The 24,951-nt window shown below is 38.5% G+C and overlaps 1 protein-coding gene across 4 annotated transcripts in view; it reads right to left on the bottom strand.

The window, feature by feature from the left end:
- The window catches only part of MICU1 (mitochondrial calcium uptake 1), a 233,748-nt gene that overhangs the window by 71,516 nt on the left and 137,281 nt on the right, over window positions 1-24,951 (bottom strand). For all 4 annotated transcript variants that reach the window (XM_045783578.2, XM_045783582.2, XM_045783581.2 and 1 more), the window contains one exon: window positions 8,497-8,579. In XM_045783578.2, the coding sequence (XP_045639534.2) occupies window positions 8,497-8,579 (83 nt within the window). The remainder of the gene's footprint in view (window positions 1-8,496; window positions 8,580-24,951) is intronic.

Here is a 24,951-nt window from a genome sequence, read left to right as displayed (position 1 = left end):
TGTTACAGCTTTTTTTCTTTACTAGTTCCTGCAGTTTTTTCTACTTTACAAGCTAAAAAGCAACTATTCAGAATAATTAAAATTGGGATATGTAAAGAGGGGGATATGTAATAATATGGGATATGTAAAATTGGGATATGTAATAATAAAGGTGTGTTATATAAACAATACAGATAGCTTTGTGAGTAATGATTTTTAAACTGCCAATTAGAAAACAGTAAACACTTAAAAAATGTAAGAGCTGTAACTACAGATTTACCTTAGTTAAATGTTTCATGTATTTTATTTCTTCTCTGTGACCGTAAAGAAGATTTAAGTCAAGTCTATGGCTGTATAAACAGTGGAGTAGTATATAATAGAAAGACATGAGACAAGGAGCCAGGAGACATGGGGTCTGATTCTGTTGTTCTGAGAGAGATTTTATGAGAGCAGAATTTATGCAGGTCATTGAAACTCTTTGGGCCTTACTTGTCTCACTAGAAAAGTCACAGATTATATTATCTTTAAGGCTCCTTGTAACTCTAAGTTAGTATCACACGTAGTTTTGATATGATTTCTTTGGGGTTCATGTTTTGTCACAGTAATAAGACTAGTCGACATTTGTTTCTTATGCACATAGAGATTTGAAAGACAGGTATACAATGGATTTTTTAATTCTTTAGGTCGAAGATTTTTAGACTTTAAATTGAATACAGGATAATCAGAACATTTTTTGTTGTTGTTTTGAAGGCAATACACAATTCATTTACCTGCCTAATTGTGAGTACTGAAGAATTTCTAATAGCAGTGAACCAGTACTGAGAATCTGCCATGGTTTAAATTTCACCTATAGCTATAAATATTGCAGCTTATATCCTTCCTATGGTGGAAACTGTGTGTTACCTTCAAGAGTGTGGTGCTGGGAATGTGTGTGTGTGTAAGTGACTTGGAAAAAGGAGTTTAGAGAAAATTAACTAATGCCGTATTGTTTTCATTAGTGATTAATAATAGCATAGTCTAAATACTACCCCATTATATATATAAACTACTGTTTATAATAAGTGCTCTTTAAAAACTTTTAAAGAAGCACGTATCACTAGATCTTGTGTACGTGTATGTATCAGAGAATGTTTTCTCAGAATTTCTCAGTTGGGAAACATTTTATTTATTTATTTGAGAGAGAGAGAGAGAGAGAGAGAGAGAGAGAGAGTGAGAGCATGTGAGCATGTGTGGGGAGGAGGCAGAGGGTGAGGGAGAAGCAGTCTCGATCCTGAGACCTGGGATCACGACCTGAGCCAAAGGCAGACACTTAACCGACAAGCTACCCAGGCACCCCAATATTTTCTTAAAATATTTTTATATGATAATTTGTTAAGGGTGTAACATGAGAATCAATCCAAACATCAATGCAACTAGTCATGTGAATGCTTACTATATGCTGTATGCTGTGGAGAAAATCAAAAGATCTCTGGACTAAAATTTCATCCCTCTTCTGTCTCACAAATGAGTTACTACTTCTCATACTTTCATACTAAAAAAAACATTTCTGTCATGGCATTGGGTGAACAGAGCCCAAACAGTTATGAGGGTTTTGTGGTTTTTTTGTAACTATCTTTTGCTATGATCTTTTGCTTTCATCTGCTATGAAATGGGTTAGAGAAAGGATCTGTGTGATAGAAAGGTCGGAGAAAACTCACACAGAGTATTAACTGTAGATTAATGCCTTTTAGTAATATGTGTTTATGCACGATCAAAGTGATTTTAGAAAAAGATGAATCAAAGAGTAATATTAGTTATTAGTTTGCTTCACGCAACACTGACTTTGAAATATGTGAGGTCCTCTTCCTGCTTCTGTTTAACTTTTTTTATGAGCTTGACAAATACACTGTCAAGAAAATACCTGTATACCTGGGAAGTCAGCACAAAGTTTGAATGTTTGGAAGCCTACAGCACTTTCAACTTAATAAATTCTTATATTTCCCAAGAATGTAAATGTATAAAGATGAAGAAGAGAAACTTCTAAAGAGAGCCATTTGCTCATAAGCTACCTTATATTTTAGATTTTGGTCTAAGAGAGTTTTTACACCAAGATTCCTTGTGATCAATATTAGAAGTTTTATCAGTTTAAGAAGGCCAGTTATCAAGGGATCACATTAGATGAAACAGCACTCCCTTCTCTAACAAGTGAATGGAATGGTGAAGCGACTGCCCCAAGTCATTTTGCATGTCAGCACCAATGACTTGGGGCAGAAATGGGGACAGAAATAAGACTCATCTGCTCTATTCACTTTAGAGAGAGCATGTGCAAGCAGGGGGGCAGGGGGCAAGGGCAAGCAGTCTCCCTGCCGAGCAGGGAGACTGACACGGGGCTCAATCTCAGGACTCCAAGATCATGACCTGAGCCGAAGTCAGATGCTTAACCAACTGAGCCACTCAGGAGCCCCCAAGACCCATCTGCTCTAAATTCAAGTCTAGTGTTTAGTATCTGTACTACGAGTATGGCTATTTTGCTTCTGAGAGGTGAAGGAAGTCCCCAGTCTATGACGAGGATCAGTGCTCTCAGTTTCTCTGGCTTAAAAAGCATAAGGACAGAATTTGGAGCAATTACAACCACTGGAAAGTGAGGGGGAAATCCTGAAAAGGAGAAAGCCAAAGAGGGGGAGCCCCACATTCCATATATAAATTCTAGCCAAATCCAGTTGAGCTATTTGCCTGCTAAAATAAAACACTAATACTCTTCAGATGAATATAACAAAATCTAAGGTCAATAACATGTCCTTCATAATATCTAGACAAAAATCCAAAATTACTTAACATATGAAGAAAATGGGAAAACTTGGCTCATCCTCAAGAGAAAAAGGCAATTAAAGGAGATCAATCCCAAGATGACCCAGATATTGGAAATTAGTAGACAAGAATTTAAAATAAATAATTTCAAGAGTGTAATATATACTTGTGAATAAGGAAAAGACAGGATATTTCAGGTGAGAAAGAAAACTGTAAAAAAATGAAATGGAAGTTCTAGAACTGAAAAATGTAGTATCTGAAATAAAAAATTTACTGGATTAGCTTAATAGAAGAATTGACAGAAGAAAAAGTCAGTGAGTATGAAGATAAATCAACAAAAACTACAGCTTGAACAGCAGAGAGCAAAAGAGATTGAAAAAAAATAATAGAGCTTTAGAGATTTGTGATGCAATATCACATACGGTCTTAACATTTGTGTTATTGGAGTGTCAGAGAGAGGTAAGAGAAAATGGGGCCAAAAAAAATTTAAGACATAATGACCAAAAACTTCTCAAATTTGATAAAAACCATAAAATTATATATACAAAAGCTCATCAAATACCAAGAAGGATAAATACAAAGAAAATCACATTGAGGAACATTGTAATCAAATTTCTAGAAATGAATTCTAAAGAGAAAATCTGGAAAGCAGAGAGAGAAAACAACATATTATAAACAGAGCAACAATGATTTAAACAGCCAGACTTTTAATCAGAAGGAATCAGAAGGGGATGCCTGGGTGGCTCAGTCAGTTAAGCATCTGCCTTTGGCTCAGGGTCCTGGGATCGAATATAGAGTCCCACATCAGGCTCCTTGCTCAGTGGGGAGCCAGTTTTTCCCTCTGACTGCCGCTCCCCCTGCTTCTGCTCTCTCTCTCCCTCTCTCTCTCTCAAATAAATAAATAAAATAAAAAAGGAATCAGAAGTAGTGAAACAACAACTGAGAATTTTACATCTACATCTAGAACTCTAGATCTAGAACTTCCTTCCCAAAATAATGATGATATAAATTAATTCATCACTAACCAATGTGCACTACAAGAAATGCTAAAGAAAGTTTTTATGGGCCACCTGAGTGGTATAGTCAGTTAAGCATTGGACTCTTCGTTTTGGCTCAGGTTGTGATCTCAGGGTCATGAGATCAAGCCCTGCATCAGGCTCCACGTTCAGCATGGAATCTGCTTAAGACTCTCTCTCTCTTTCTCTCTGCCCCTCTCTCCCCTTTCTAGAATAAATGAATAAACCTTGAATAAAAAAAGTTTTTCCAATTGAAAGGAAATAATACCATATGGAAACTAGGATCTTCAGGAAGGAACGAAGGGCAGCAGAAATGGTAAATATGTGAGTAAATATAACAAACAATTTTTGTCTTATTTTCTTTAAAAAATATATGACTTTTTTTTTTATAATGATTTTTCATTTTATTATGTTAGTCACCATACAGTATATCCCCGGTTTCCGATGTAAGGCTCGATGATTCATTAGTTGTGTATAACACCCAGTGCACCATGCAATACGTGCCCTCCTTACTACCCATCACCGGCCTATCCCATTCCCCCACCCAAAAATATATGACTTTTAAGGCAAAAATTACAAAAATTATTACAAGGTTTATAATGTGTGTAGATGTGATACACAAAACAACTATAGCATAAAGGATGGAAAAGAGGTAAATAAAACCTTATGGTTGCAAGTTTCTACGTTTTTTAAAAGATTTATTTCTTTATTTGAGAAAGAGAGAGAGAGAGCATGAGCATGAGGGGCAAAGGGAGAGGGAGAGAGAATCTTCAGCAGACTCCACGCTGGGTGCAGAGCCCAATGCGGAGACTGATCTCACGACCTTGAGATCACTGAACTGAAAGCAAAAGATGGATGCTTAACCAACTGCACCACCCAGGTACCCCAGCAGTGTTTCTACATTTCATGTGAATATTAATTCTAAGTAGATTATGTATACTGCAACTAAAAGGCAAAGACTGTCAGAATGGATAAAAAAACAAGACCCAACTAATGCTGTCTATAAAAGATGCACTTTAAATACAAAGACACAGATATACTTAAAGTAAATGGATGAAAAAAAAGGACAGACCATGCAAATAGTTAGCATAGCCGGAATTGCTATGTTAAAATCACATGAAGTAGACTTTAAGATAGAGTATTACCAAAGATAAACAGTGACATTTCATAATTATAAAAACACTACGCTTAAAAACCACAGAATACACATTGTTTAATACACATTGATGCTTACCAAGATAGATCAGATGCAGTTCTGTAAAACCAGACTCAATACATTTAAAAGGATTAAATCATGCAGAGTATGTTTTCTGAGCACAATGTAATTAAATTAGATATCAGTAGCAGTAACATAACTAAAGAAACAAAGCCTGACAACTTGGAAAATAAACAACACTCTTCTAAGCAATTCATAGGTCAAAAAGGAAGTCACATGTGAAGTAGACAATATTTCAAATTTAAAGATAATGAAAATACAACATATCAAATTTTATAGGATGCTTCTATAGCAGTACTTAGAGGGAAATGTAGCATTAAGTGCTTATATTAGAAAAGAAGAAAATTCTAAAAACAATGATCAACCATGCTATCTTAAGAGACTTATAAAAGAGTTGGGGCGCCTGGGTGGCACAGTGGTTAAGCGTCTGCCTTAGGCTCAGGGCGTGATCCCGGCGTTATGGGATCGAGCCCCACGTCAGGCTCCTCCGCTATGAGCCTGCTTCTTCCTCTCCCACTCCCCCTGCTTGTGTTCCCTCTCTCACTGGCTGTCTCTATCTCTGTCTAATAAATAAATAAAAAATCTTAAAAAAAAAAAAAGAGACTTATAAAAGAGCAAAAGAAACCTAAAATGAGTAGAAGGAAAGAAATGAGAGTAGAAATCAATTAACTAGAAAACACACAAACCATGAGAAAACTAATAAAGCCAAAAGTTGGTTTTTGAAAATATAAAAAAGACCTAGACCCTGAACAGCCAAAGAAATTTTGAGAAAGAAGAACTAAAGGCGTTACACTGCCTGATTTCAAATATAGTCTTATACTACAAGACTATAATAGTTAAAACCATATGGTATTGGTATAAAAATAGACACACTGATCAGTGGAATTGAATGAAGATCCAAGAAATAAACCCACACATATATGGCCAATTAGTTTATGACAAAAGAGCCAAGAATATACAATGGAGAACAGCCAGTCTCGTCAATAAATGATGTTGAGAAAACTGGATAGCCACATGCAAAGAATGAAACTGGACCACTATCTCATACCCTATACAAGTTAATTCAATGTGGGTTAAAGACTTGAATCTAAGACTTGAAACCATAAAATTCCTGGAAGAAAACCTAGGTGGTAAACTCCCTGACATTAGTCTTGGTGATGACTTTTTGGATTTGACACAAAAGCAAATGCAAATATAAACAAGTGGGATGACGAACTAAAAAGCTTCTGAATGGCAAAGGAAATTATCCACAAAATGAAAAGGCAACCCACCAAATTAGAGAAAATATTTGCAAATCATATAACTGATAAAGGGATAATATTCAAAATATTAAAGAACTCATATAACTCAATAACAAAATCCAAACAATCTCATTAAAAAATGGGCAGAGGATCTGAATAGACATTTTTCCAAAGAAGACATACAGAATGGCCAGCAGGTACATGGAAAGTGCTCAGTATCACTCATCATCAGGAAAATGGAAATCAAAACTATAATGAGATAATACCTCACACCTGTTAGAATGGCTATTATCAAAAGGACAAAAAAATAACAAGTGTTGTCTAGGATGTGGAGAAAAGGGAACCCTTGTGCACTATTGTTGGGAATGTAAACTGATGCAACCACTATGGAAAACAGTACGGAGCTTCCCCTTAAAATTAAAAATAGAGCTACCATATGATCCAGCAATTTCATTTCTGGGTATTTATAAGAAGGAAACAAAATCACTATCTCAAAGAGATACCTGCACCCATCCATGTTCACTGCAACATTATTTACAATAGCCAACACATGGGAACAACGTCCGTGTCCACCAATGGATAGATGGATAAAGAAAATGTGATATTTATCTATCTATCTATCTAGAGATATAATGGAATATCTATAGATATATAATGGAGTATTATTCAGCCTTAAAAAAGAAGACAATTCTGCCATTTGTGATAACATGGATGGAGCTTGAGGGCATTATGCTACATGAAATAAATCAGACAGAGAAAGACAAATACTGTATAATTTCACTTATATGTGGAATTTTTTTAAAAAGGCCAAATTCATAGATACAGAGAAGAGATTGTTGGTTGACAGAGGTAGGGGGTCCCCATGGGTGAAGGTGGTCTAAAGGTAAAAACTTCTAGTTATATGATAAATAAGATAAATAAGTCCCGGGGATGTAATGTACAGCATAGTGATTACAGTTCACTGTATTGTATTGTAAATTTGAAAGTTAAGAGAGTAGATCTTAAAAATTCTAATCACAAGAAAAAAAAGTAACTGTGTGGTGATGGATGTTAATTAAACTTATTGTGGTAATCACTTTGCAACATATACACAGATCAAATCATTATATTGTACACCTAAAACTAATACAATGTTATGTCAATAATATCTTAATAAAAATAAAATTAATTTTATATAAAATAAAACCCAGGGATGGGTTGAATATGTGATGGGGATTAAAGATGCACTTGTGATGAACACAGGGTGACATATGAAGTGTTGACTCACTATACTGTACACCGAGATTAAATCACATTGTATGTTAACTGGAATTAAAATAAAAACTTAAAAAAAGAAAAGAAAAACGGGGGGCAGGGGGGAGGAGATTCAGTGTTTCTCAACTAAAGTACAAATGAAAATAAAATTATCCTGATTTCCCCCAAATAAAATAAAATTTTAAAAATACAAAATAAGTTAGTTCTATGTATAATCATTTGAGGCCACCTGGCAATACCAGTAAAGTGCAGGATTACGGAAAAGTGAAAGTATTAGATGGACACAAGGTGCAGATTTGAATAAATGTCTCCAGGTATTTAAAAATATTTATCTCTGTGAATTTCTTATTTAAAGATATACTGTACCTCATACTTTCTCCCATTTCCTTTTTGCCACATTCCTTACTTTAAATACAAAATGCCTTCTCCCACATACCCATATATATGTATTTTTTGTTTTGTTTTGAAGCCATTCTGACAATCATAATCATTGTATCTAAAGGAGTATCATGGCCCACCAATGCTATAAGTTTTACGGAAATGTAATCTCTTCCTAGGATTCATCAGAAACTGTATACAGCTATGGCTTGGACCTGCTACAGTCAAAGGCATGGTATATTTTTTCCTTCTCTTATAGAAATCCTTTCAGAACATCCTTATATTCTGGAACTACCTGGCACAAAGGAGCTGTTTAACAAACATCAACTAAACACATGATTGAACAGCTGTAATTTTTCCTCTCAGCATCATAGTCTAATCCATGTTGGGGAATCAGAAGAACTTTGACCTTAATCATATGCTCAAATAATTCCTTACACTTAGAGTAAAAACAAACAAACAAAACCCACTTGTTAAGTGAGGATGATTTTTTTAAAATGACACATTAGGCACTTCAAAAATTAGGTAGCATCTGAGTATGCTGACTAGGACCAAAATAATTCCAAGGCACATGAAAATGTATTAAATATTAATGTACTTATAGGAACTTTCCAGGACAACTTGCCTGTTCAAACTCCTCCATGTCTACTTCTCCATCTCCATTCAAGTCAAACATCTTGAAGGCAATTTCAAAATTTCTCTGAGGAGCTGCAAGTAGAAAGGAAGGATAGGAGGGAAGGAGGAGAAGAGGGGGGAGAAAGAAAAGTATTTAGAAGGCATTGACAAAAAATAAAAAATCATTCCTTTAAGAAAAACAGATGGTTAAACAAAGTATTATCAAGTCACAGAATGCCACCATATTTATCTAGATCAATTTGTAGCAAAACTCCTTAACATCAAAAGAGAAACTTGACCATGGCCAGTAAAGATAGCACTTGTCTCTTGAGTTTCAACACTAATCTCCTAAATACTTCAGCTTTGCTTTGTTAGAAATCATCCTCTTAACTGTATCATATTAATATTTCTCTGTTACTTAAATACAGCATTATTTATCTGGGCATGAAAGTCTGCTTGGGGTGAGACACACTGCTGCAAAGAGGCTGAAACTCTAAGTCTTTGTCTCGCCTTTTTAAACCAGCTAGATTTGGGGACACCTTGATGGCTCAGTTGGTTGAGCGCCTGGCTCTTGGGTTTCGGCTCAGATTGTGATTTCTGGGTTGGGGGATTGGCCTGCATGGGGCTCCAGGCTCAGCACGGAGTCTGCTTCTCTCCCTCTCCTTCTGCCTCTTCCTCCACTCTCTCTCTCTCTCTCTCTCTCACACACACACACACACACACCCCACACGTGTGCACGCTCCCTCTTTCTAATATAAAGAAATAAATCTTAAAAAAAAAAAAAACCCAGCTAGATTTCTACTTTGGTCTTTCTAGTCTCTCCATTTTAAGTGCAATCAGGAGTTCAGCAGATGTCATTCAGCCATCAGGTTACGATCTATAGGCAGAAAAGCATACAGGTAGCTCTACCCAGCTCCCTATTTCAACCATGTCAGCTGGGTACACAAATTACTGAGCAAAGTATATGTAAATGCCAAAATAAAGCTGACTTTAAAAATAAAGTGAAAAATGCAAAGCTTGAGACGATGGGTGTATATATTTTCTTTCCCTTAACTCAATGGTAAAAACTCTTAAAGATGTTTTAGAGTTCCTAGATCAATCAGTGAAATACAAATATAATTACTATACTTGTACAGTAGAATAAAATGTAATGTCCTTTCTTCCTTACCATACTAAATGTTCTGGTAAAGAAAACAAAGTTATTTACTTCCTTCCTTTGGTACTTCAAGTTTATATAGATGTGGAGAATAAACCAAAATAAAATATCCTATATATGCTAATACTATTGAATTAAATTTTCCGTTAACATAACTTTTATTAAAAAATTTAAAGATTATATGTAGACAAAAAAATTAAAAAGGGCTTAGTACATTATGCACAGTTATAGAGAATCCATATTCTCATCTTGCTCATGAATTTGTCAGTAGTAATATCTTGTAGCGTTAAATTCCATTTTCAGCTAGCTAGCTAGCTTGCTGAGCTCCTGGTTTTTAGTTGCCTGGGTGAATCATGTCCTTGTCAGCTTCCAATTCCCTGCCTCACTTGATAATGGCTTCCAACAAGCTTGCGATTCTCTAGGTCACAAGTACAATTGTTGCAAAGGATACAGCTAGGGAATTCGATTTTTGTATACTTACTGTCACTTCTTAAATTTTTCCTACTTGTCTGGGTGCTTTTACTGAAGAGTTACTATGCCAAGCATTGAGCTCAATAATTTAAAGCTTGATAATTATCTGATTTTGTATGTTTAACCCTGAGAGATTTCATTTCTCTATTTTTTAAACAGAGTAGGAAATTGGGGTTCAAAGCCATAAATGACTAGCTCAAAATTGCAGAGCTAATATGTGGCAGAAATGGTAAGTGAACCTAGGTCAATGCTGACTCCAAAGGCAATAAACTTTTTCATTATGCTCCAAGGCATCCAATAGGAAGACAGTTGTTCTGAACAATAATAAACACATACTCTATTCTGGTATGTTTTAACCTAGAAAAACAAAAAGCAAAAAACAAAACATGACTCACTGATTACATCAGTCTCTGCAATAGCTGAGTTCCAAGCTGTTCATTTCAAGGACATACTTGACATAAGAGAAACATTGCATATGCCATGTTCCTACGTTAGACTTGGCTGCACTAACTGGAAACCCATACACAACATAAGATTCTCAGGTTTGTCACCTGCTTTTTAAAAATTTTGAATATGCATTGCTTTAGGCAGGAATGCATTCTCCTATTCTCCCCTATTGTCTTGCACTTGGCCCACTTCATTCAAATACATTACTTGTCTATTCCTTGTAGATACCTGAGATCGTAACAACGGCAGAAAATATGGAGCTGCTCAAAGTTTTCAGTGGGGGAGTAACACCATCAAACTGGCATTTTTTTTTTTTTTAAAGAGTTTATTTATTTATTTGACAGAGAGACAGCCAGCGAGAGAGAGGACACAAGCAGGGGGAGTGGGAGAGGAAGAAGCAGGCTCCCAGCGGAGGAGCCCGATGTGGGACTCGATCCCGGAACATCGGGATCACGCCCTGAGCCGAAGGCAGACGCCTTAACGACTGCGCTACCCAGGCGCCCCCAAACTGGCATTTTTAAATGATTTCTCTGGCTACAGCGTGAATTGAAGAATGAGTTGGAAAAGAAGAACCAGCTTCAGAGAAGATCACGGAAGCTCTTCTAAAGGTTGAAAATGTGAATGAGGTGATGGCAGTTGTAATGGAGAGGAAGAAACAAATTTGAAATAAGGAGGCGGCATTATGCAACTTAATGATTAATTAGTTGTGAAGAGAGTAAAAAAGGCTGACAGCATGACTGCCTTAGGCTACTGGATAGCTTGAATGGCATTAACCGAGAGCTAAAACAGATGTAAAAGGGTTGAGAAATAAAAGACCTGCTGAATTCAAAGGGTCCACAGCCTATTCAGATGAAAACGCTAAGACAGTGGGAAACATAGGTCTATAGGTTAGACAAGAAAGGTGAGAGGTGAAAGCTGGCAGTTGCTGGCACACAGAGCCTGAAGTGAGGGTGCCCAGAGAGAAGTGAGGGTTGAGGAGAAGGTGGAGGAAAGGGTAGAGGGCAGCTGGAAGCCAGTATTTAAAGTAAAAGGAAGGAGAAAGGAAGCAGTGGCAGAGGAGATGGTATCAGGAGGAATACAGTCCTAATGAACAGAAACAGGGATAAATTTGGCAAGAGCCAGTCAGTATGTCGAATTAAAGCTTGAGAATTAAAGCAGCATTCCCATTCCCTATCTCTCCTGATTACAGAGGGTGCAGAGTGCTTAAAATTTTAGCTTTATCATCATATTTTATTCTTACTGTCCTGTGAGTTTTGTGAAGACACAGTCTTCATTTAAATGACTGAGTTATTTTAGCAAATCGTAGTTTGTATGTCCTCCTACAACTAAGGTTAAATTCATTTTACCAAACAAAGCACATCCTGTACTTTTTGAGCTTTCTGTATCTCTTGATCCCGGCTTACTTTCAAACACAGTATTTGCTCTATATGGAGCTACGCAGAGTGTTCTTTAAAGTATATGCACTGACACTACTCTAGAGGCTGAGCTTCTATGCACGCAGGTCACGATAAGGCAAGTGAGGGCAGCAGCCTTGCACGCTCTCAGGTAGGTCTCACCAGTCTAGCAGGAAAGGTCCTTCCAGGAGTAGTTCTCTCAGCCTATTCAGTCTTCATCTGCTGATCATGTTCTCTTGTTCTTCCCTGTCTCCCTTTAAATGTAGGCTTCAGAGTAATATATATATATATATTTTTTTTTTTTTCTTCAAAGATTTATTTATTTATTTGAGAGAGAGGGAGAGAGCAGGGGGAGGACCAGATGGAGAGAATCCTAAAGCAGACTCTCTGGTGAGCATGGAGCCTGAGGTGGGGCTCGATCCCAGGACTTGGAGATCATTTCCTGAGCCAAAGGCAGACGCTTAACCATCTGAGCTACCCAGTTGCCTTGAAACTGGACCACTTTCTTACACCATAAACAAAAGCAACTCAAAATGGATTAAAGACCTAAATGTAAGACCTAAAGCCATAAAACTCCTAAAAGAAAACACAGAATCAAGAGTTGGATGCTCAACCAGCTGAGCCACCCAGATGTCCCTCAGTGTAATTTTTAAATCTAGCTGTTGGAAAGCTTTAAGGTGTCCAGGATTTCTGCTAACTCACAACCTATTTAAACAGAAAAGAACTGACAGAGGAATTCTTTTGAATCCAAGGCTACTTACAGAGTGAAGAGTGAAGTTTTCCCCCACTGTGTTAACAACATTATCTACCTCCTGTACAATGATTTCCAAAATGATAGCATATGTTGGAACTGATTAAAACAGTAAGATTCTATACAAAATTCATTACTTTACATCTTTTGCTCAGAATTCCATGACAATCTTTGCTATTAGAAAATGGAGATGCATTAGGTCTGTTCTAGTTAAGAATCTGTGTTTATATTATTCTATCACTAACAATACTGATAACAACAACGACTCTAGATTGTTCCTGGAAGCACAACAGATTTTTCTGCTTCATTTTAGTAATAAGAAAAAAAGCATCTTTGTCTATGTGTAGTAAGTCAAATAATCAGACAGCAATGACACTAGCTGTCTCAAGACTTTCATGACTGTTTCACTTTACCGTTTTTTAATAGAGAAGGCACAAGACTAGGGCTCTAATTCTGGCTCTTCCAACATGAGTCATTATGCCTTAAAACTTTTTTTGGTAGTACTGATGGAATAAACAAAAACATGAGTAGGTTAGCTTCTTATTTCCTGTTGGTTTGATTCTCCTACCACAGAATTCCTACCTGCACTATTCTTGTTTTAAAAATGATGTTACAGGATAAATTAGGTAATTAATATGCAATATCAGAGAACTCTGAGTTAGAAAAAAAAACTTTAGATTATGGTGAACCTCTATTTAATGAGGAACTTGCCTACTGAATTTGTAAGGATGATCACATAGCCTCTGATTATTTCTGAGAGACAGAGGTCACCACTTTTGAAGTCTAACCATTGTTGGCTGTATTGAGCTTTTCTTCTCATACAGAATACAAATCTAATTTTGTGTAGCTCCTACAAACCATCCTGGCTTAATTTTCTACAAAGATAAAAACATAAATCTGCTTCCTCGTCTCAATCATGGCCTTCTGAAAACATAAAAACATATTATCATGTCTCTATTAGGGTTTTTCAGAACTTGCTTCCAGAATTCAGCACTCAACAGCCCTCCCCTGGGGTACAGTCAATGTCTCATATGAATGCAGAATATCCTAACTGTAGTTAATTCTGGAATGACGTATCCTTTCTAGAAACAACAGGATTGCTTCTTTGCTGATTAACGTACTAGCATTCCTTTTATATGAAGGCTTAGTGTCTTGCTTTCTATATAATATTAGGCTTGGGGAAAGAGGGGAGAAAAATCTGTAAGACTGGATTTCAAAACAGTACCCCCTCCCTGAATTCTTCTAGGTATGATGGTTATATGCAGTCTGAAAGAAATCTTTCTTTTATACAGAGAAGTGGGGAAAAGTTCCCATAGCACAATATACTGTAGGATTTCCTTGGGATGACTTAACTTTAGAATAAGGGTGCTATACAAAATGAAAATATCCTAAGAATTATTTTAAACACACTTAAGCAGCAGCAGATTGATTTTTTTTTCATCAGTAAGTTGCCTTGTCTGATTTCATTTCTCTTAGTAAGTATTTTACAGGAAGTAAATATGATAATGTTAGCTTTTTCAGCATTTTCTAAGTTTCATGACAAGTGTCATGTTAACATGATAGCTAATAAAAAAGGCTGCAAATATTTGAAAAATATAAAAGACTTGAAGAATGACAAGAGATAAGTATAAAGTCAAGAAAAACTTTTTATAAAGTTATGTATTTTACATTTAATTTTTATACACAGTTAACTGAGTATAAAGGCATATTTATGAAGCAGGGCATAATGAGAATATCAGTGGCTCAAAAATTTAACTATTATACTTTCTGCTTCAACTCAGAAGTCCCACCATCAGACTTCCCCTCATCTTTGTCTTATAGAATTATCTGCTGACCAAAATATCCACTATAAATCTTGCCATCTGAAGTCAATGGAGTTGATGATAATAACTACATTCTGTTCTGAAATCGGGCAAACAATTATTCTTGAAATACAAGATATGGAATGGCAAATTTAATATTTTAATATTAATATATAAATATTAATATTTAATATAACTGGTTCATAACCAGTTACTGTGAAATAACAGATACTGTGTTATGAAAGTTAAAATCAAGGGTTTTTCTGTGGGTTGTGCTAGAATTATAATTTAAAAAACCGTATGACTTTGACTCTACTATAAATTTTAGTTCCTTATCATTTCATAATTTAATATGCTCAAACAAGATTAATTTAATTAGGCTGTTTCCCGAATGTTTTCTTTTTTAAAAAAATATTTTATTTATTTATTTATTTGAGAGCGAGAGAGGGCAGGGTGGGGGGGAGGGAGTGGGAGAGTGAGAGGGAATCTCAAGTAGACTCTCTGCTGAGCACAGAGCTGGATGTGGGCCTCAATCTCATGACCCTGCGGATCATGACCTGAGCCAAAACCAAGAGGCAGACGCTTAACTGACTGAGCCACCCAGCTGCCCCTCCTGAATATGTTTTCTGTGGTTATGCAGCTGTATGCTTCCATTAAACAGGAACTGAAGTATATAATACAAAATAGTAAACATTCTGCCACTTAAAATACCATATCACATCATATGCAATTCAAAATGATAAAATAAAAAATTTTCATTGCTAACTTTTGGAATACTATATATACAGAAAACGTCCTTAGTGGATGAAAACAGACAACAAGGCAATCTGAAGTAGCCAAAGTTCATGGTCTATCAATCTAGTTCTCCTTAGCCTTGTTGTTTTAACACAGAATAGAAAAGTAGTTCCCCTGGTGAAATGACAAATGCCAAGGATAAAGAAAACAGAAATCCTCAGCCATCCAGGAAGAAAAAACATTAGTTATCATAAAAAAGAAGTATTAGGTTGTATTGTAATTGTCTGCAACATTTGAACACTACAGAGCAAGTTCCATAAAATCGTGACGGAAAACTGTTGTCATCTAAGAGTTATATACACGTGAAGTCATATTTACCTACATTAGTGACCGAAGATATTCTCAGACATACAAGGGCTTTGAAATTGTATAATCCACATACCTTAATAAGATTACACAAAAAATAGAAACAAAAGTCTTGAGCAAGTGCTGGTAAACTATGCCCTCCTGGCTAGCACTGGTTTATGCACTGTCTATGGCTTCTTTTGAGCTACAAGGGCAGAGCTGAAGAGTAGTAACGGAGACCTTAGTAGTTTAGTAGTAGTAGTTGTCATGGCCAGCAAGCCTAAAATATCTATCATGCCCTTTAAGAAAAAGTCTGCAATTCCCAGTTGAGGAAATTCTTTAGCCAACAACAAAAATCAATCAAAGAAATGAAGACAGGGAAGATGAAATCAATTAAGAAGTGAGCAATAAATTGAGTAATAAAATCAGTGTAATAGAGTTAAGCTTAAATAACGGTTATTAATACAATAATAACCATGGCAACTGGCATGACATTTATTAAATGTCATTTATTATGTATAGGCACTTTATATGAATTATTTAATCCTCCCAAGTGCTCTGTGACATTGTACTATTATACCCATCCCTTGTTAATGAAGAGTAAACTAAGGTACAGTGTGTCTAGGGTCACAGAGCCAGAATTCAAAACCAGGCAGGGCACTAGTGCACGCACTCTTGGCTATTCTGCCCAAATGTAAAATACGTAATAATGAAGTGTAAGAAATATCCCTGAAAGAGAAAATATGTAAAGTCATTTAAAGAAATAACATGGAATTAAAAAATGCCAGATTATTAAAATTGTAAAAAATGAGTAGAGAGAAGAAAGTGAAAGGAAGCTAAATTTCTCAACTTCTAATAGAAAACATCAAAAGAAATGGATGACTTCATCCTGGATAAAGGTCATGTTGCCCCCACTCCCGGAGATACACACACTTATAATTTAATTCAAATGGTATCTGTATTATAAGCTCTGACAGTTTTCTTTTTTGTAATGCAAGTGTGTTAAGCTTTGGTGGCCAAGGCATGCACTTCAAAGAGGGCTATCTCAAACAGCTATATTGCCAGCTACACGACTAGACAGAGGTGGGCCACTTCTCTGCCCTGAGGCTCCTTTGTTTTAGAGATTGTGGGTGATTTTGATACTAACCATTTGGACCACTTGTCTTTTCCCCACACTTTAAAATTCTGGCTCTTATTTATTTATTGACTGATTGCTTTTCGATTAAAAAAATTTTAAAAGATTTTATTTATTTATGAGAGAGAGAGAGTGAGTGAGCACAAGCAGGACACAGTAGAGGGGCAGAGGGAGAAGCAGGCTCCCCACCGAACAGGGAAACCAACATGGGGCTCAATCCCAGGACCCCGAGATCATGACCCTAGCCAGAGGCAGATGCTTAACCCACTGAACCAACCACCCAGGCGCCCCCTGGCTCTTATGCTTTAAATTCACCAATGAATAGTAAGCCTGTGAAACCCTAGGCCCCCACATTCAAGTCCAATAAAAGCAGAACCCCAGGCGAGTGTACCTTCTGGCACTCTCTACCTGTAACCTCGCTCACTGTGTGGGCCTAGGTGTGCTGTGTAATTTCCAGGTCTTTTAAGTAATAAATCTTTATTTTTTCAAAGTTTCCTGATGGTTGTTGCTGAAGGGCATCTTGCAATTATTATAAGAACCACAGGGTTGGTCTAGTCATAACATTGTTTTGGAAAGAGGAGATGCCTGTGGGAAGCTCACCGGGCCCGGAGGAGTGCCCCCACGGCATTTCTAGGTAACTGAGTTACTTTCTACAATGCCGAAGCTAAGGCCTGAGCAAAACAATAGGCAGCAGAAATGCACAACTGTCTGTGCAGTTAACTGAGCAGAATGCCCTTTACCTGCAACTTGCTTACTACCTACCTACCTCAGTAGGTAACACCATCTGAGAAATGAGTACTGCTTGCTGGGGAAGGGGCGGGGGGGGGGGGGTGTCTGTCACGTGCTACCATGTGCTTTTTCCTATTGCCTTCAGTCCTGTGTTGCCTGGGGTAGCCAACTCAAAAACTTCAGGGCTGCTGTAATAATCCAACTATGTCCCTAGAGCAGCGTGATCAAAGCCATCTGGTCTAACAAGACTATTAGCCTACTAATTACAAGGGCCTTAATTGACTATCAGTGCGCATCAGGGTACTCTGAGCCTCAAGGCCAAGGCGAGTTAAGGAGTTGATTGGATTGCAAGGTTTTTGGTCACTGCCCGAGGAGAGGCTCTAGGCTAAAGGCACAAGGCAAAGATTGCCATTAGTGAGGATGGGAGACCTCCACCTTTAGCCATGGAGCCAGTGGGCCATACCGGGACTATATGTCCTTTCCCAGAAGAGCGAAATAGCCTTGCATATGGAAACCAGTGGCACAACCAGAGGAAAAATACAACGGGCCTATGGTCTTTGCATCACTACTTCACTTACTGCTGTTGCTCTTCATTCACTGACCCAATGAGATATTATGGGTCTGATGCCTGGTGTGATGTTGCTAAAAAAAAAAAAAAAAATGAACGGATAAATATAAATGTCCTGAACATCTGGTGCCAGCCAGAGTCTCCTAAGAACCCCGAGAAGGTACACCAGCTCTTTAAACCCCATGGACGCTTCTTGGATGTTATCCAATGTCATGTATACCAACATGCCAAGACTCTGGTATCACACTTCAGAGGCCCAGGGGCTTTTCCCAAAGACCCTGTGCATATCACCTGAGTGGAGGGAGACCTCAATCATGGAGAGGTCTCTTGGGACACCCTGAAAAAAAAAAGCAGCCACCTATGAAGAGGGCTCACAGTGATGTCATCCAAAATTTTCTGGCAGTAACACATGAGATTAAGGTAACAGAAAAAGAAAAATCAAGAAGTAAAAACTGAGATAGAAAACTATACCTTAACTGAAATTCAAACCATTAAGATTTTATGTAGCAGGAAACAGAGAGGGGAACTAATTGGCTACTGCAGGTTTTCTTATTTGTTTGAAAGGGCTGTGAATTGTTAGTCACAGCTGTCAAAATGTGTCAATTGGACGGTATTATCTAAAGACCCTAAAATCCATAACTTTCTTGAAGATCTATCTAGGCTACGTGCTTGTTTCCTCTGAGATGCTACAGGTCCTGAGCCCCATAAGTTTTACCCTCAACAGGGCAGAATCGAGAAACACACCTCAGGAGGCATCCCTGCCACCAGTGGAATAGCTGACTGGGTGACTGAGCCCTCTAGTGGGGAGGAAGAAGGAAAGGGGAAGGAGAAGTCCCCTAGAAACACCGGTAATCATACCAGGGCCCTCCCTCTTCTCACCTATTTATTGCCTGGCTCTCCGTGCCCATCCTTCCATCACAGTGATCACTGCTAAGGCTCACAGTGAATAGAAAACATTAAGATAAAGCCCATGTCCTGCTGTGCAAAATTGGCATGGTCCAACGGGTTTATCATTTCCATAACTACAGTGACCCAAATTACCCCCTCCTTCATTTCCAAACCTTAAAGAGGCCCCATTTGACCCTGAGTCCCAGAGAATTATTTTTAGGGTGCTTCCTCTAATCACATTTTAATTGGGACTGCCAAAACCATCCAAAAGGCACTAATACTCCTAAGAGTTTCTTTCTAGGTCCCTTGAAGATGTAAATCTTACCATGTCTTTGAAACGTAAATATCTCAGGGGGTAACCAAAACACTGCCTGAGACTCGAAGAAAAAGGAGAAAGAGTACTTCTAAAATACAAACGGCTACCAAAGCTCCAAGAAAACTGCAATGCCTAGAACCAAAGTTTAAAAGAAAAAAAATAGCAAGAAAGCATAGAAACGTGAGGTGAAAGAGCAAATAAATCACAATGAAGTTAAATGAACAAAATTCCTCTACTAAAATGCTCTCAGATTAGATCAAACCATGTTATTTATAAGACATATATCAAAAATAATAAAGATAAAAAATTGTTGAAAATGGAGTACTGAAGTCCTCTAATATTAATGTATTGTCACTTACTCCCTTCAGATCTGTATTTGCTTAATATACTTAGGTGTTCCAATGTTGGATGCACGTATATTTAACGGTTATATCCTCTTGATGAATTAATCCATTTATCATTATATGATGACTTGGTCTCTTGTTTGTTTTTGACTTAAAGTTCATTTTATCTGATACAAGTATAGCTATCCCTGCTCCCTTTTGGTTTCCATTTGTGTCAAATCTTTCTGAAAACCTGCACTTTGAACCTATGTGTTCCCTTTACCTGAAGTGAGGCCCTTGCAGGCAGTATATAGTTGGGTTTTGTTTTCTATGAATTCACTAACTGTCTGCCCTTTGTTTGGAGAACTTAATCCACTTCATTTAAAGTAATTATTGATGGGTAAGGACTTAGAGTTGCTATCTTATTGTTTTCTGGATTTCTTTGTAGTTCCTTTGTTCTTTTTTCTTCTCTTGCTGTATTTCTTTGTGAATTTATGATTTGCTAAGGGGTGCACTTTAGTTTCCTTTTCTTTATCTTGTGTGTCTCTTTTTATTTTGTGGTTACCATGAGGCTTACTTGAAACATCTTCCAGATATGTCTATTTTAAAATAATTTTGATTGTGTACAAAATTTCTACCCCTCCCGCCCAACATTTTGTTTCTGATGTCACAATATACATCTTTTTATATTGTGTATGCATTATTAATGTAGTTATAGCTAATTTTAATACTTATGTCCTTTAACTTCTATACTAGAGTTAAGTGGTTAACACACCACCACATTACAGTATTAGAGTATTCTGGATCTAACTCCGTACTTACCTAACCAGTGTTTTCTGTATTTTCATGTTACTAGTTAGTGTCATTTCCCTTAAGTGTGAAGAACCTTCAACATCTTTTTAAAGGCAGGTCTAGTGGTAAAGAAGTCTCTCAACTTTTGTTGGGGAACATATTTATCTCATCTTCATTTTGCGAGGACAAATTTGTGAGGTAAAGTATCCTTGGTTGGCAGGTTTTTTTCTTTCAGCAATCTGAATATATTACTCCATCCTCTCCTGGCCTGCAAGGTTTCTGCTGAGATTTCATCTGATAGCCTTAGTGGTAAATTTATATGAGAAATTTGTATTCTCTTGCTACTTTAAATTTTTGTTTTTGTCTTTGATTTTAGTCTGTTTCATTATAATCATTTTGGATTGAAATTCTGTGGTGACCTATTAGCTTCATGAACTTGAATGTCTAAATCTCTCCCCAGGTTTGGGAAGGTCGCAGTCATTATTTCTTTAAGCTTTCTACCCCTTTCTCCCTCTCTTCTCTTTGGGACTCCAATGATGTGTAAACTATTTCTCTTAATAATGTCCTCTAAGTCCAGTAGGTTTTCTTCATTTCTTTTCATTCTTTTTTCTTTTTCTTCCTCCGCTGGATACTTTCAAATGAGGTCTTCGAGCTCACTGATTCTTCTGCTTGGTCCAGTCTGCTGGAGCTCTCTATCAAATTCTTCAATTCAGTCATTATAGTCGTAAGCTCCAAAATTTGTTTGGTTCTTTATGTTTTATATCTGAACTCATTTTGTTCTTCTCTTGTTTTTCTGATATTGTTATTTATCTGTGTTCTCTTATGGCTCTCTGAGTATATTTAGAACATCAATTATTTTGAATTCTTTATCAGATAATTCCTGTATCTTCATTTCTTTGTGGTCTGTGACTGGAATTTTTCTTTGAAGTCATGATTCCATGCTTCCTCACAATCCCTGTTGCTTTGTTAAGTGTCTGTGCATTTGAAGAAGTGGTTATCTTTTCCACTTCATGGACAAACTTATGTGAAGGAAGGCCTTTACTGGGGTGGGGCACACTGGCATGTGCTGTAACCCCCGGGTCTGGTGGCGAAGGGTGCCAAGTGCAGGGGTGGGTGGTGGCTCTGGGTCCAGATGTGGTGGTGACTCATCAACTCAGGATGCTGGGGCCTATAGTACTGATGAGTGTGCAGTCCTTTGCAAGAACTACAAGGGATCTGCAGAGGCTACACTGGCAGCTGGCATCCTTGGGCAGAACCTCCAGGTCTAGCATGTAGGAACCAGGGCAGACAGTCGTAGTAGCTGGAGCCAGTACAGTGCACATGCTCAGCTGTAAGGGCCAGCTGCAAACACACACATAGTGGTGGGGCTGGGACAAGGTACAAAGGCCAGGGTCGACTGTGGGCACATTGGCAGCTGTGGTGGCCCTGGCTCTTAGCCTGCACTATGTGGCTGCTGGATCTTGTCACAGGTGAAGAGCAGTGGAACTGAATGTCCTGAGTCAGCCCATGGGCATACAGGTACACACGTGGAGGGATTAGTTGCAGGTGAGCCCAGTGGTACAGGCCAGTAACAGGAGACAGGGCCAGATCTGGGCCCACAAACAGCTGTGGGGACCTTGGCTACTGGCATGTACTTCCATTGTGATAGGATCTTGCCACAGGTGCAAACACCACAATGGAGGCCAGTGAAGGGCATGAGATCAGCAGTGTGCAAGAGCACAGCTGGAGGGTCTAGCCCTGAGTGCATGCACAGTGGTGGGGATCAGCTGTAGGGGTCTAGGCTGGAGTCTTCCATTTGTGCAGCCTCAGAGGTTTGGGCTGGCTGTTGGTGCAGGTCCCAGGCTCCAGTGGAGAATGGGGTAGGGAGGGTGGCTGGCATCAGTGAATACGAGTATTTTTGGGGAGAAAACCAGTGTAATCTGCAGGAAGGATGTGGTAGCTGTGCTGGCCACTGGTACCTTCTGTGGCAAAAGCTGCTGGGGTCTTCCATAAAGCAGATCACTGGGAATCCCCGTCATTCCCACACTATGGCTGATAGTGGTCTCCCTGCCTTTCTTCCTTGTTCCCAACTAACTCTGTATGTCTCAGTGTTGTTGGTCTCCGGGCGGGGTGAAACTGAAGCAAGTCCTTTGTGCAGTGCCCTGAAAGGTTGGGGAAACTGGCTGGCCACTTCACTCTTCTGTTTTCAGTGAGGGGAATTCTTTCTAGATGCACAGTTCCTTCTTGGTGCTGAGCAATGCTGACTTGGGGGATGGGATGGCATAGGCAAATGGAGCTGTTTTTCCTTCCTTTTTGTGTGGTTATTCACAAATTATTTGTTTCTCTGTGTTGCTGAAGTTTCTTTTCTTTTCAAAGAATTATTTATTTTAGGGGCATCTGGGTGGCTCAGTTAGTTAAGCATCTGCCTTTGGCTCAGGTCATGATTCAGCCCCACGCCAGGCTCCCTGCTCAGTGGGGAGTCGGCTTCTCCCTCTCCCTTCTCCCTTACTCATGCCCTCTCTCTCACACTCTCTCTCTCAAATAAATGAATAAAATCTTTCAAAAAAAAAAAAAGATTTATTTAAGAGTGAGAGAGAGAGCATGAGTGGGAGGGGCAGAGGGAGAGAGACACAGAAAGAGAAAATCTCAAGCACACTCCACCCTCAGCAGGGAGCCCAAGGTGGGGCTCGATCTCACGATCCTGAGATCACTGCCTGAGTTGAAACCAAGAGATGGACGCTTAACCAGCTGTGCCATCCAGGCCCCCCTGCTGAAGATTCTTAAGTAGACTCCAGAGCACTCCTAGAGCTGCTTTTGTTTGTGGATAGCCATCTAATTGTTGATCTTTATCGGGAGGGGTGGAGGCTGGGTTCTCCTGTTTCCTTGTCTTTGCGACATCACTAAGTGGGACCCTCACTCTGGTGGACCCATTTCTGCATCTCCGTTCTTCTTTAGAGAGGTTTCTGGGACTGCAACATCAGGTCATATTCCTATCTTCGAAGATCTTATCACGCTACTACTACACTCACTGTATGAACCCCATCATTTAGGAAATCTTAGGGACCTACAAACATCTTCTTGATAATATTTCTAGATTATGGGAATTTATAGGTCATCTATGACTTAGTGTGAATTCATTTAATCTGAGAATTTACTTTTTTTAAAATTAATTATCTTTCCTAGTAATCTCTATTCCCAACGTGGGGCTTGAACCCAGGACTCTGAGATCAAGAGTCACATGCCTCCTCTGACCGAGCCAGTCAGGTGCCCTAGATTTTTTTTTTAAGATTTTATTTATTTATTTGACACAGAGAGACAACCAGCGAGAGAGGGAACACAAGCAGGGGGAGTGGGAGAGGAAGAAGCAGGCTCCTAGTGGAGGAGCCTGATGTGGAGCTCGATCCCAGAACTCTGGGATCACGCCCTAAGCCGAAGGCAGATGCTTAACGACTGCGCCACCCAGGTGCCCCCTTAGATTTAATTTTTTAAAACTAAATTTGTTGTATTGTGAGAAAGGCAATTTTGTCTTTTGGAATGAAGGGTGAGGATCAGATACAAATACAGATTTCCCTCTGGTAGCTTAGCACAAAGCTGGCTTGGTAGATTTGAATTAGCTCAATGAAAGAAGAGGCTGATAACCACCCATGGAGTAGAAGCTCCCTCTTTCTAATAAGACCACTTTGTCAACCAGGATACACTCGTTGCTACATAGCCTCTTGGATGTTCTCTGCCTCCCATCCCCGTAATTACAGAGAGTTATGGGGGCAATGTCTTTTTCCTAGAGTCCTTTCCATGATGAACTCCAGCTGTGTCTGATCCAACTAGGCACATTTTTTCTGCTAAATGGTATAAAGACAGGGACTGGGTAATTTTGCTGCTTTCCTCCCCATGAACCGCTTCATTATTTTATTTTAAAGATTTTATTTGAGAGAGAGAAAGAGAGCGAGCGAGAGAGAGCATGAGTGGGGGAGGATGCGGGGTAGAGGCAGAAGCAGGCTCCCCACCAAGCAGGGAGCCCAACGTGGGGCTCGATACCAGGACCCAGAGATCATGACCTGAGCTGAAGCAGAAGGCAGACACTTAACCTACTGAGCCACCCAGGGGCCTCTGCTTCACTATTTTAGATTACATTCAGACTACATAGTACCAGTGGTGTGTGTGTGTGTGTGTGTGTGTGTGTGTGTTCCTTTTGTACAACAAAGGGGAAAAGTAACTTTTTGGATGAAGAATTTCCTAGAAGGCAGAGAATTTAGTCTACTTTGACTCTGAAGACCAGTCTTTTCCCCTCAATTTGTTTTGATACAGATATAAGGGCTTCCTTCCATCTGTGGAAAGAACCCAGGAAAGAAGGAAGCCCTATGTGTCTAATTAATCATGTCCCACTACTGGAAAGCCTAGAGAACCATGCACAAAACAGATTTATGCACAGGGTTACTCCTACAAAAGGCGAGGGAAAGATTTCCTGATGAATTCTCCAGAAAACAAGAAGACAGATGACCCTATATGTGAGAAAAATGGTGTTAAGATAAAACAATGCTCTCCTTTGACTATTTTTATCTCTGGGTGCTCAAACAAGTTGAATTAACAAAATCATTCTGGCTCCTGTATTGAGAATGGATTGTAGAGAAGCAAGT

The sequence above is a fragment of the Ursus americanus genome, chromosome 6 (assembly GCF_024610735.1).
Source record: "Ursus americanus isolate L20-20 chromosome 6, mUrsAme1.1.p, whole genome shotgun sequence".
Classification (NCBI taxonomy): Eukaryota; Metazoa; Chordata; class Mammalia; order Carnivora; family Ursidae; genus Ursus; species Ursus americanus.
The sequence above is the reverse complement of the archived record's forward strand: the minus strand, read 5'-3'. Positions and strand labels throughout refer to the sequence as shown.